Here is a 13,668-nt window from a genome sequence, read left to right on the forward strand (position 1 = left end):
CATATATTTTCGTTCCCCTCTCGCCCCTCTCCCAGATCTCACTCACCACTCTCCCAGATCTCGCTCTCTCACTTTATACAAAAACGCAAATGTATAAAATGCGTGAAAATTGTATATATACATATATTTTCGTTCCCCTCTCTCCCTTCTCCCAGATCTCGTTCACCACTCTCCAAGATCTTGCTCTCTCACTCGCCTCTCTCACTTTATGCAATTGATCTTTTTGTATATGTATACCAAAGCAGATTATACAACTGCTTTCTTTTGTATATGTATAGCGAAATATACAATTTATGTTTGCTATGAAGCGCAATTATGCAAACTTTGCTATAACGTACAAATATGAATTTTGTATTTGCTATATGTGAAAGTTGCTCTTTTAAATATTAAACAAATGGGCCTTCGGGTTGACAATCCATAAATTTAAAATATTGGGCTGAGATTCACCATTGGACTTTAGATTGGGCTGCTATTACACATGAATTATGCATATGTGGATATATCATACATCTATCGTCTATTTTCTATTTAAGCGGCGTAACTTATGTTGCATGAACAAATAAATATCTATCGTCTATTTTCTATTTAAGTGGTTAGATGTAACTTATGTTGTATGTACATGACACGTATGACTTAATTCTAATTTCAGTTTAAATTGATATTTACTTTTCTTTCTTCACAGTTTTATGGAATATCTTTTTTGACTATCGTACATTTGGGTGATTCTATGGTGAAAAGTCGCTTCACGGATATAATCAAAATTCAAACATATACTTACGTGTGTAATAGGACCATAGAAGTTAAATAGACGTTTTGATACTAACTAACTATAGGTATCAAATAGGTGAGTTAAACTTAATCTGAACAGATTAAAATGAGCTAAGTTAATAAATGAACATATCATTAATCAGTTCAAACTTTAACAGATTATGATTTTTTGGACTAATTTTGCCGCGATAACTAATGATTATCTTTTAATAGAAGTAAGGATAAGAAGTTCATAAAGTCTTACACCATACATAGTGTCAGCCATTACTTAAATTGCGCCTTTTCCAGAATATAAAGACTATATGATAGCATCATCACTCTGTACACAACAAAAACAATAATAATTGGCTACTTCACCACAATATTACAAATAGCTGCCCAACTTAATTCAGATATGCATCGATCGATCAACTAGTTTACAAGTATGATCGAAATATATATAACTACGTATAAATACATATAATATATGTATACTTAGTTTAAAGTAGCTATATATATTTTATACGTCTTTTAAAACTAGTTAGCCGAAATGTCTTTGCGCAAATAATTATCCCTTATGATTTTGTTTGTTATAAATGATGACATTTAATTTGTTTTATCATAATAACGTCCCTTCAAATACAGACACATCCCATACTTATGTTACACACCGCCTTTGGGTTTCCTATTTTTATACTATTTCCTTCTACAAATTATTTGTCTCCTCGTTTTTCCTTTAATTAATTATTTTTATTTCTATACATTGTATTTTTCCTTAAAATGTCCATCATTCTTGTTATTAAAAAAATAATAATCTATAGTCAAGTCAAACCACTAACTAATATGGTGTGCTTGAATTTTTTAAGACATAGCCAGTTATGTATAGATAACAATTCTCGTTATTAAAATAGTTTAGTCATATTAGATTCAATGTTGTGACAATAATATAGTAATTAATTAAAGCTTGTGTTCACCACCTAATTTTTATTTTTATTTTTGGTTAACAAGTGGCTATGTGAGACAAAAATTAAATGACTAATTTTGCAAATGGTTAGCATAGGTGCAACGTCTCAAGTATACTGTAGATGACGAATTTGGGCCCTATTTAAATGGGCCAATATGGGCCTATAACTTTTTGAGGCCCGACAAGAAAGCAGGACAGATAAAAACCTCACGTGTGGGTGGGGTTTAAGGGGAAAATGTTGGCAAGGATTAGTCAAATTCAACAATCTGTTTTCTTATTTGCATTTATTTAAGGTGCCACACCTGTTGATGTTAAGTGTCTTGTTAACGCCAGACACGTGTGACTATGACATCCCGAGTGCTCGATCGTCAGGTTCTCACAAACACGCTTTTGTTCAACCATATGATATTCAAATTCCATTCATCATACACTAAAACTTGATTTTATTGAAGGTAAAACATCACGTACTAAAAGATTTTTATTTTCGATGTGTGAATTTAAACAACCACGTCCCTCAGTCATAGGGTTCCACGTAGGTATTCATGTCGAGTAAGTAGGTTAATTAGTAGCGATTAAACCCTAATAGATTTTGTATTCTCAAAGTATAAAACTAAAGATTGTTTGTTAAAGTTGTGAAAGGATCTGAATTACCCCATCACGTCGGTATTCAAGTTTTTCTTATCTTACTAATTACTCGAATTCTTGTATAGTAAGCAACGTAATTATTAGAAGATATATAAACCGCTTCTTATTAAAAGATTTTGTATTCCAAGAGTGTAAAATCCGAGATCGTATGTGAAAGGTGAAAGGATTGGAATACCCCATCACGTCCCCCAATCGTAAGCCTCCACGGAGGTATTCCTGTCTTACTAGTTCAAATTCATGTCGGGTAAGTAAGTAAATCAGTAGATCATAAACCGAAATATTTTATATTCTCAGAGTGCGAAATCCGAGATAATATGTTAGAGGTGCAACACACAAAGTGTTTTATGAAATTGTGCGGGTATGCCGTCGCTCTTACAACTTTTCTCAATGGCAACCCATAACGTGACATTTCACGTGATTTTGCGTCCATAAATAAAGAAATGTGTTACATATATATCTTCTATATTGACTTCTTCTAAATGATAATTTAATTTAGCTCATCGTTAATTAATACTAACACAATTATTAGTACGGTGCGCTATTTTTTCTACTTTGTCGATAGTCGGTATATTGTTTGATGTCCCACTTCACTCCATTTGACCTAAAACTTAACTGACAGAACAATAATAATATACTCAGTGTACGATATATATTTGTTTAGGTGACAGCTAATTTTTAAATTTTTTTTTGGGAGCATAGATGATTTGTAGTTGTGATAAATGAAATGTACTGATTCAGTTATTTGGATTATGAACCCTGTCAATATCAAAATTGAACAACCTTCATTGAATATGTATTTAATTTAAGTAATAGTAGTCCAAATAATTGGCAACTGCAAGTTAATGTGCAGTATATATATGATAATACATATATACTATTCCAGTAAGGATCTTTAAGATTCTCAAAATAAAGGTACACAATAACTTTACTCATTACAGTCATTAGAATCAAATTAAAACAGTTTCTGATTCCATCATGTGCCCATTTTTTATTTTGCTCACTCTTAATAAATAATTCCAACCATATGTAATTGCAGTAAAAAAAAATTCGCACTTTGGGTGTGTTTGATATGGAGGAAAATATTTTCTAATGTTAGATAAGTAAACACAAAACATATTACATGAGGGATAGAGTGGGGTTCGAGGGCGGCAATAGTGGGATGGTGTCCCGATATGTCATATATATTATCGTAATAACAGCCTGAATATGATTGAAGAATATTAGCTGTCATTACTAACGACTTTTTCACGTGGTAACCATCCATTAATAGTGATACTTTAGGGTTCGAGTGGAACCTTTATTTTTGTAATCTATAAATGATAATATTTTTTATAGATTATATATATATATATATAGCATTATGGCAAACTATTGAAGTGCTAGCTAATAATTGAATCTAACGAGAACCAAAGACGCGTATCTTTATAATTATCTACAAATAAAATTGTGGCTATTAATTATAAACAGAGTCGATTACACATAATTAAGTTCAAACTTGTACTGTTCATAATTAAAATCTTGACAACTAGAAATGTTTTCATGAATATTATCCTGTCATTTGTACCTTCCAAATAAAAAAGAAAAAAAAACTTTGTTTTACATTTATTATTCTAGGACTATGATTTGGTAGAACCGTGTTTTATTTTCTTCTCTCTCATCTCCCGACAATGGTGATTAATATATATGTGTGATTAATAAGAGTAAAGATTATCATAATCTTTGTTAGTTTTGTGTTGACTAGATTATGGTAATGCATTAAATTAGGCGGTAGCTATCTTTTTCGTCAAAAATTTTATATACTATCGTGATTAGTTTTCATGTATATATATTTTAGATGTTAAATTTCTCTAACTTCTTCATACATTTAACTATATTTATGTTCACTATTAAAAAAATACTGAAATTACCTATGAACTTCGTTGATGGTCCATCGCTATTTTGCGCGTAGCTAACAAAATTTGTTGCTAAGTAGGATTAACGACAGATTTTGTCCTTTGGTTACAAAATTTGTCCATCACGAAATTTATTTTTTTTAGTTGAGATTTTGAATATCTATAGTGAAAATCGTAACTCAGTTAGTTAGTGAGATAGTATAGGAGGAAAAAAAGAAAGAACGGATATATAGGCAATGGAGAGTGAATGTTGCAATCACCAAGTCACACTCATTGCATTATATGTAGCCTATTGTCTCTCAAAAGTAACACTACATTTCAACTTCACCCTTTAAAAAATTCCTCCTTTCCCTCAATCGGATCACATCTTTGATCAATCAACTTTTATTTATGTTATTTTTATAATGAAGATTCACTGTCTGATTAATTTAGATCTGCGTCGATCCGTTTAGGGAGCAAAGTTTTATCTAATAAAAATATCAACCATCTCAATACATCCATGGGTGGTTTTCAATCAACTTCATCCACTCTCACTATCACTATTATTGTTACATGATGATGATGATATAAATTAAATTGCCATAAAGGAACCCTGCCCTAATTAAGTATGTTATGGTTGTCAATCATATTATATATTCTTGCTTATTAGCTAGCTCTTTATACTATTAAGATCTTTTTTACGCTTCTTTTCAGCGAGAATTTGGATTTAGTTAGGCTGCAATACAAATACTGGACATCGAATAGAAAATCAAAAAAAAATAAAATCCTTTTCAATCAAATAGATGTTTGGTTTATCATGTGATTCTAAGTTAATTTTGTCTAGTTGTTCAAATAACCATAAATTCACTAAAAAATTTAAATTCATTTCATCTTTTAGCCATTTGCAACAAGAAGAAAAAAGAAGAGCAGAAAATAACCAACAACAAAACAAAACTGATGATATAGTAATAATTATTATGCTAAACATTAATGCAACATGATTATTATTAGTACAAAAAATAATAGGTTAAAAATATGTTAACTCAAATAATCAGGACAAAATACACAAATGTGCATGTGGATTTGCTAACAAAAAGAAATTAAAAAGGACCAGTTTAGGCTAAAGTACAATTCTACTCCCTCCATTCACTTTTATGATCTCTATTTTCGAATTTGCACGATTCTTAAGAAATATCAATTAGTATGAATATTTTATCATAATATCTATATTAACTGATGTATAGTCTTAGTTTTGAGAAGTAATTAGAGAATAAATAATTAATGTTGAGAGTAAAACAAAATACAACAATACGATTTGCTCAGTATATTAAAAGTGAAATAAAAATGAACAAGAGAATAATTTTTACCCTTGAGACTTCTTTCACTTCTACCACTTTTTTTGTGGTTTTCCATGTGGTGTTCGTAGCCCACATTGAAGCCCCGACTAAATTTGGATCGCCCATTGCAGAGTCCTTTTGGGAGTGACGCTCCCAACGAGGTTTTCTCCATACTTAGGGCTCGAACCCGATACTTCTACCACTTATTTACAACTTAAACAATGAGAATTAGTATAATTAAGAATTTAAGATGTGTTTGACTTCTAATGAAGGGTACATCCAATTTAGACTGTTCTTATCTGTTAAGTATTACCTAAGATAATCTTCAAGGATCAAATGGATTCATGAAGATTAGCCTTTGATTTTGTGCTTTATTTATTGATTGTGAAAAATAAAAAAATCCAAATTAATCTGAAAATTTATTTTATTTTATTTTAAAAAAAGTTGGAATTTCACATGTGAAAGATAACGTGGACGTGGATTCGTGATGTGTGATTGGGATTCACACCTGGGGTGGGGTCCATTAATGTAATATACTACACATATTCACCTTTCAGGGGGAAAAGGACCAGGATGCAATTTCCGTTAAGTCAACGACACGTGGCGATATTCTAGACACGTCCCCCTTTCGTCGATTTTTATTTTATTTTATATTTTCCGGATTTTAGGCTTTTTGTGTAATCGCGATTTTATGGATGATTAATCTTATCTTTATGAAATGTTTTTTCTCTTGCAACGTTTCATTGAATATGTTATTATTGTATTATTTCTTGTGATCATGTAATACTTTTTTTTTCTTTGTTGGGAAATGAAACAAATACAACAAAATTAAAAGCTAAAGCTAAATCTAGGATATAATGTGATAATTATAATAGATATAAAAGAATTCCATTACTCTTTTTTTTCTTCCATCTTTGTTAATATTAATTGATTTTTTTTTATATTATTAAAAGAAAATGAAAAGAAAAAGCGGCATAGAAAGTGTCACAATATATTCAAAGTGGTCCATCTTCACACAATTGCATTTCGTGGTTACACCTTTATTTTTTAAATTTTTTGCTAAATATAGTCTTCAAAAAGTATGGAAGTTTTAAAAAGAATTACTAAAAGGTGAGTTCTTAGTGGCCTTCAAGAAGTCTAGGTTTGTGTGTAGATTATCCTCGAAAGTGTACTATGGGACGCAACTATAGATCTCTCCTTACAGTCGAGTGACTTTCGGCTCTTTTAGGGGATGACGTCAAGTTGCCTTGTAAATTGACTTCACCACAAGATCAATTAATATACTTTAACACACAATTTGATATTTAGTTAAAATTTTAATGACATATAATGTATTTTATATTTATATTTCGTGTCGAAAAATATGAAAGACAAAATAAGCAAAGTTACGTGTCAATAAGAGAGAGATAATAGTAAAGGCAATCCCTAGTAGAAGATATTACCAACCAAAAAAAAGGAGGATATATCGCAGCATGTTCCTATGGTGCAATTCAAGAAATTATTTTGGATTTGTTGAAAAAATGTAAAGAGAAGACAAATATAGATGATGATGATATGTACAGTTGGTTGCAACTACACTACATAAACACCCATAAAAAGCCCAAATTAAAGGACTACTAACACAACCCTCATATGTCAAAATCCTAACCCCACCAACAATATTGTATCCTTAACTTTAATAAGAGTTTTTGAATTCGAATCTTAAATATGATACTGTCTTTGTTAAGTATTGTTTTACATCCTATATGTAATTTTCTACCATTAATTAAGATTTGGTCAGATTCCAATTTGAATATGAAAATATAGATGCAAAATAAGCAAAAAAAAAATAAAAAAATAAAAAAAAAAGAAAAATCCAAATCCATAACAACAAAATAAAGACGTTAAAGTGGAAAAATAAGTAAAATATATATATAAACGTTTCCTTTAATTTGATTTCAGCTTATATAAAGTTTAATTAATAGACACATAGATCCTACATGACAAATCTCACTCGATTTGTCATATAGGATGTGTGCATTTCATGACGTGATTTGTCATATAAGACATGCATATCTACTTATTCAACTTTATGATCGTTTAAATATCAACTTATATACACCAAAAAGTTAATAGACTTAAATGTTAGCTGAAGTCAAATTGAAGATGATGTTTTAAAATATGTATATGTTACGAATTCAATCCTCGAATATATATTCATTTTTAGTATGGAACATTTCAGTTTTGAGACTATTTTAGATTTAGTCGGATTCAAATACATATATCGAGTGTCGGGTGAAAAAAACAAAAGAAAAAGTTGTACATCCCCACTCACTTCCTCTCCACATAAGGCAAGAAATGGAAGAAAGAAAATCTGGCTTTCATTTTCTTATAGTGAAATTTTGTCTGAGGAATTGTCCCTCTCTTAGGTCTGGCCTTGTCTTGAAAGCATTGGCTACTCTCAGTAGAGACCCCTCCCTTCTCTGCTGCTAATGTTTTTTGTTTGTTTCTTATGTTTTAATATTTTTAAAGGGAGGGAACATTTTCTGAGTACAAAAATCATCATTATCTTATCTGTCCTTTATCTTTATATAAATTAAATAAATACTTATAAGATATATAATAAACATGGACCACTATTTATTTATTTATTTATTTGCCTTTTCCACTATCTGCATCAAACCCTTTGTCTTTTAACCACTTTTATGAACTATACTTCCATCACCTAACCAGTCAAAGATGCTCACTTTTTTTCCCCCTCTCTCTAGCTCTTTTATGTACCCAATTTTTTTACATTTTCATTTTTAATATTGTAGTGTTCTGTTTATTTTCGTGTACCTCAATTAATTTTATCGGATATCTATTACTCTCCACCAACAATAGTTATCAGATAACTTTATCCATCTAGTCTAAATTTTTTTTGAACCTGAAACCTCAAGATTCTCAACCAATTCATTGACCATTAGGCCCAACTCTAGAGTGCTTCTTACATGTTAGCTCTTCAAATGTTCAAAATATTGTTTGGCTTGATATAATATTTATGAAAAAAAGAATAGATTTTTGAAATTATGATCTAAAGAAATTTTAGTTATTTATATGATTATAAATTGTTTCTCGTATATATTTTAGATATTTGTATGACACAAAGTTTAATATATATTTTTGGAACAATAACGTTTTAGCTCGTTTCATTCCCTATAAACATGAATTTCCATCCTACTTCTGAATCAGCTCGCCAGGAAAACGCACGATGAAGAGCGAATTTCCATCGAAAAAACATAATATTCCACCCTACTTCTAAATCAGCTTGCTAGGAAAATGATCGATGAGGATTGGATTTCCATCGAAATAGTTGAAGCACCACTGATTTTTTTTTTCTCATTGGTCATCCAAAATATCTGTGAGAATGAAATCCTTGAACATTTTTCGATGCGAAAATTTAATTGAAAAATAAGTAACGTTTTAGACTTTTAGTAGTTGTTTCTTGTCTTGATTTTTTAAAGCGACAACGTTTTGAGATAATTTTCTTTTATTAAAACAATACTTATTTTGAAATGGACGGATAATAGATTAATACCTTTTTGCTTATATAAAACTCACATTTCTAAATGTGGGAAAAATTTTAATTATATGAAAACGACTTTTTTTAAAAATAAATTAAAAAGATAATAATACCAATTATTATAGACAGGAGGGAGTAATTGTTATGGTCTGAATAGGAGAAAAGAATCATGGTTATTAAGAGTCAGTTAATTAGTTAATTACCAAAAAAGAAAACAAAACGTAATATTTTAATGTTCACATTTTTTTAATTCATCAATTATAAATAACAAGATTATAAACAGAATAATTGACAAACATTTCTTAATTTTTTTTTAAAAAATATTTCAAACCTTACTTCAATGGTTTTATTCATGACAAAGTAGTAACACAAAATTTTGAGTTTTTCCTTTTTTGGACATCATGTGACTTTTACGATATCTACGTGATTAGATACATAGCCTTATGTTATATAGATGCATATTTTTTTTTGTATTCTTCATTTGACAGATGAGATAAAAAGAATAATATTTACGAGATAAAATTTGCAATTAACTTTATTCTATATATATTTTGCAGTATTAGATATCATTTCTTGTTTTGTACAAGGATAAAGAATATCAATCTCATTTTTTTTTACACTAATGTCTATATTTATTCCATCATTTTGTATCGTATGATATCGCCTTATATTCCAAAAATACACCTCTTTCATGGCTTCTTCTGGAAAAAAAATTTTAAGAATCCCAAAGGATGATGCAATGTTCTAGAAGTGTATTCAAAGAATTTGTTAGAAGATAAAACTTGAGAGCTTATTAATGAATTTGCTCTTATCTATGACCAAACGCCTAATAAGACGCTAAAATTGAGACGTAAGACACTTAAATTGGGATGAAATATTTTTTTTTCTCTCTCATCAAAAGTCTCACTATTTGATTTTGGATCCCCTAAGTTCTATTTTATACATTGAACTTTTACTTCAATCGAACAACTTTATAGAAGAAATTGAATGGAGCTGAGTTGTAGTTATGTTAACACTTTAATCTTTTAGTTTAGTTTCACGAGGTTTAAAGATTAGTTTAAGTGGTAGCTCAATTATAAGTAACACAAAGTTGATTTACTTTTCCCCCTGAAAATAATGCTATATATACTAGTACTAAACTACTACTAATAATAATCTTTTGGATTAGTATAATAATTAAAAAATTGACAAAACTTACCTAAAGTTAACTTTCTAGCTTCCATTCATGATGTATCGAAAAAAGAAATCATCCCAAAATAAGTGTCGATCAAAAAAATCAAGACAAAAAGATAGGTGTAACGATTGTTTCTAATTATACACACTTATTTTGGAACGGACGAAGTACGGTTTTGGGACGTGGCTCATGAGAGTTCAATGGGCAGGATTCCTGCCCCAAAATAAGAAAACAATTCCCACAAAATGTGTACTCAATTTGCAATGAAACAAACAAACAAAAAAAGTGGCAATTTAACTAAAGGTAGAAGCTTTTTTTTAGAATAGGAACTGTTTTTTTTCTTTTTGTACATGGCTAAATTCAAGATTCTACCATTATGAAGAACAAGTTAAATTCTACAAAGACTTAAATACCAAGATTTAAAGTGAATTAAAAAAAAACCCATAAAATTGGCTTGGGTCAACCTAACCAAGATGATCTTAATAATTATCTCTAGCACTAAAATTTGATCCTCTCTCAAAAGAAACTTGTGCTAGCTAATTTAAACTTTTTAGTTCATGTTGTTCCATTGCTTGTGTCCTGGCACCCATTTTGGACATTTGGGGCTAAAGTAGTTTGACACTACTTTTGAATTCAATAGCTCAACAATGGGTTCAAATTTCACACATCTTGGTGTCTTGTACTGATTTATTGAAGCACCTAAACTTATAGCATAGTCCATTAACTTGTCAAAAGTACCACTTTCAACAATCTTGATTTCCAATGGCCCGATGGACTTGTCCGAGGCACGTCCCTGACGGTATACACTGTTGAGGGACTCTTCAGTAGTGAGGCAACAATCTTCGAAAACAGATGGAGGAACTGGGGTTGATCCATTCACATTCAGCTCCCAGTATAACACATAATGCCCTGGAATTGTTGTTGTTGTATCAGCATAACTTGTGTATTCTGTCACATGTGCATCAAATGGCATAAGATGTGTGACTGCATTTTTTACTGCATTTTGTAGTTCAACTTCATCTGTCTTGTCTGAATCAATACTCAACACCACATTCTTCCTACAGATGAAGTTGAATTGTGGTGCGTTGTTCTTGAATCCAGCTACACGTAGCACATCGCCTACACGATACCTATAAAGCCCTGAAATAAAGATCAAAGATTAATAAACCAGTACGAATAAAACTCAAGAAAATTCATTTTTTTCAAAAAAATTGACATAATATGTAACTTACCAGCATATGTTGTGACAATAAGCTCATACTCTTGCCCAATCTTGACATCAACTAAATCAACCAATTCTTGTTGTTCTTTCTCATTAAGTGATTTAGGCATGGAAATAGAATTCGTCACACCGTTGTTTCGAAGAACAGGCAAGAATTCAAAATACCCCATAGTAGGAATAAGGGTATAAGCAACTTCACTTGGCTTACAAAGGGGGTTCAAATTGACACCAAAATAGCACTCAGAAGAAGCATACATAGTGCAAACAAGAGGCAAACCATTGCTATAGTAATCAAGAGTTGGTATATATTGTGACATAGTACCAGTCACAATAACATCTATGTATTTGGTATTAGGCCACAATCTAGTAATAATCCCTTGCCATGAATCTTTACTACATTCAGCCTCAACAAAATCAGCTAAATTTTTATCTGGTTTAAGGATCTTCATCACCGCCTCTCGAACTGAGAGGTCAGTGATTTGGGAATTAATGGTTCCGGCTCTGATATCATGACAAAGAAGTGGCCAATGCTTTTCTAGGAATCGAATAGCACGGATAAAACCTGAGGCAAAAACAGCCCCAACACGAAGAACTTCTTTGTTTTGGCATAGACCACAAAGCATTTGGGAATACATACTTTGGTATGAATCAGAACAGAGAATCGTATCGTTTGGGCTCGTGTAGTTGGTGTATGGATCAGGACGCCTATTTTTGAAATGAGGGCTTTTATAATAACTTGTTAAAACAGGACGAGCTGGTAATCCACCTGGTGTTTTAGCCTCTGATTTTATAAACAAAAAATACATTCCTTTTCCTTTTTCAAGGTCTGGAACAAATTGGCTCATCACAGGCATTAAAAGACTGTAAAGCTGTGATCTTCTTGCAAGTTCCTCCTCAATCGTTGGCATCAGTTTTCGTTCCCCACCAGACGTACCGGAACTGCACAACCATGAAATTGCATCTTAAGAATACTAATTAAACTACATGCACGAAACACGTCGACAACAGTTTTGATATTTTTTTATACTTGATAGTAAACGAAAACCAAAGAGACAGATGACAAACCTTGTTAAAAACTCAGAGATGGGTTGAGAGCAGAGGATTTGAGATTTATCGCCATTGGCGATACGAGTGATGTCAGACTGAATATCCTCATAAGTAATAGCAGGCATGATTTTCTTGAAATTTTCTCTATCAATATGACCATTTAGGCCATGGCGCTGCAAATACTCAACATGAGCATTTTTTGTTAGTATTTCAGCAAGGACTTTCTTTTGAATTTCATCAGCATTTGTGGTAACTTCTTCAATAAAATGAAGAACTTGTTTGTTGTTTTCAGTAACAACATCTGATTTTGGTGCCTCAGGCATGGTTTCTTTTAATTAACAAAAGTGAACAATATTTTGTGAAGAAAAAGAGAGAGTTTGATACAAAGGAGAAAGAAGTGTTTATGTGATTTTTGTTTTTTTTGGTTTGGTGTGGGTGTAAGTTGTTAGTAGAATGGGCTTTATATAGAGGGATGTTTGTGTTGAAATGTAGCTTTGTAGCCTGTGGCGCATTTTGTATTTGCATATTTAAAAGTGCAGAGGAGAAACCAATACAGCACCAAAATCGTGTGGATAGGATTAAGAAGCATATACTTTTCTTTTTTTTCCATCTGGGTCAGGTAAGTGGTACTCGCATTGGAACCTAACTATTTTAGATTTGTGTTGTGTAGGGCTCCATTCAGAGGGAAGGACTCTCTATCAATGGTTTTTTCATATTCAAAGCTTAAATTTAAAATAAGGAAAAAACAACCTCATAAACTGCACTGGTGAAAAAGCATATGCTTTTGTGAATAACATATAAATACATTTTTTATATTGTAATACAACATTTTAAATTTTTTTTTTTTTACCATAAATGGCTGCCTGTCCAAAAAAAAAGTACATACTATATGTACTCTAATAAATATGAGAAATTTAGTTGGTGAGTTAGATCGGCTACCTAAACTTGGTTTCTCCATTTCTTACCATAAATTTCTACTTTCTTTGTTTTAATTGATTCGTCTTTTTTTTTTTTTTTTAGTATGTTTTGAATAAAAGAATGCCTTTAAAAAAAATATAATTTGACATTTCACATTACATAGAGTAAATATTTTTAAGAACAAAGATTAAGAAGTATTTTT

The 13,668-nt window shown here is 30.9% G+C and overlaps 1 protein-coding gene across 1 annotated transcript; it reads right to left on the bottom strand.

Annotated features, from left to right (window-relative positions):
• Positions 1–10,710: 10,710 nt before the first annotated feature.
• On the bottom strand, positions 10,711–12,980 carry LOC125807404 (indole-3-acetic acid-amido synthetase GH3.6). The gene is made up of 3 exons (XM_049487116.1): positions 12,567–12,980; positions 11,512–12,440; positions 10,711–11,419 (listed from the first exon to the last, which is right to left on the bottom strand). The coding sequence occupies exons 1-3, from the start codon at positions 12,869–12,871 to the stop codon at positions 10,830–10,832; spliced, it is 1,824 nt and encodes a 607-aa protein (XP_049343073.1). The 5' UTR covers positions 12,872–12,980; the 3' UTR covers positions 10,711–10,829.
• Positions 12,981–13,668: the final 688 nt, after the last annotated feature.

The sequence above is a fragment of the Solanum verrucosum genome, unplaced genomic scaffold (genome assembly GCF_900185275.1).
Source record: "Solanum verrucosum unplaced genomic scaffold, falcon-dt-bn FXZP01000277.1, whole genome shotgun sequence".
In the NCBI taxonomy this organism is placed as follows: Eukaryota; Viridiplantae; Streptophyta; class Magnoliopsida; order Solanales; family Solanaceae; genus Solanum; species Solanum verrucosum.

What these genes read in the sequence shown, in the direction of transcription:
- LOC125807404 (XM_049487116.1), bottom strand. Translation starts at nt 12,871, where the DNA reads ATGCCTGAGGCACCAAAATCAGATGTTGTTACTGAAAACAACAAACAA. An exon ending in ATCTCTGAGTTTTTAACAAG is followed by an intron (nt 12,441 to 12,566) that starts GTTTGTCATCTG and finishes ATGGTTGTGCAG; the next exon opens with TTCCGGTACGTCTGGTGGGG. An exon ending in TATTGTCACAACATATGCTG is followed by an intron (nt 11,420 to 11,511) that starts GTAAGTTACATA and finishes TCTTTATTTCAG; the next exon opens with GGCTTTATAGGTATCGTGTA.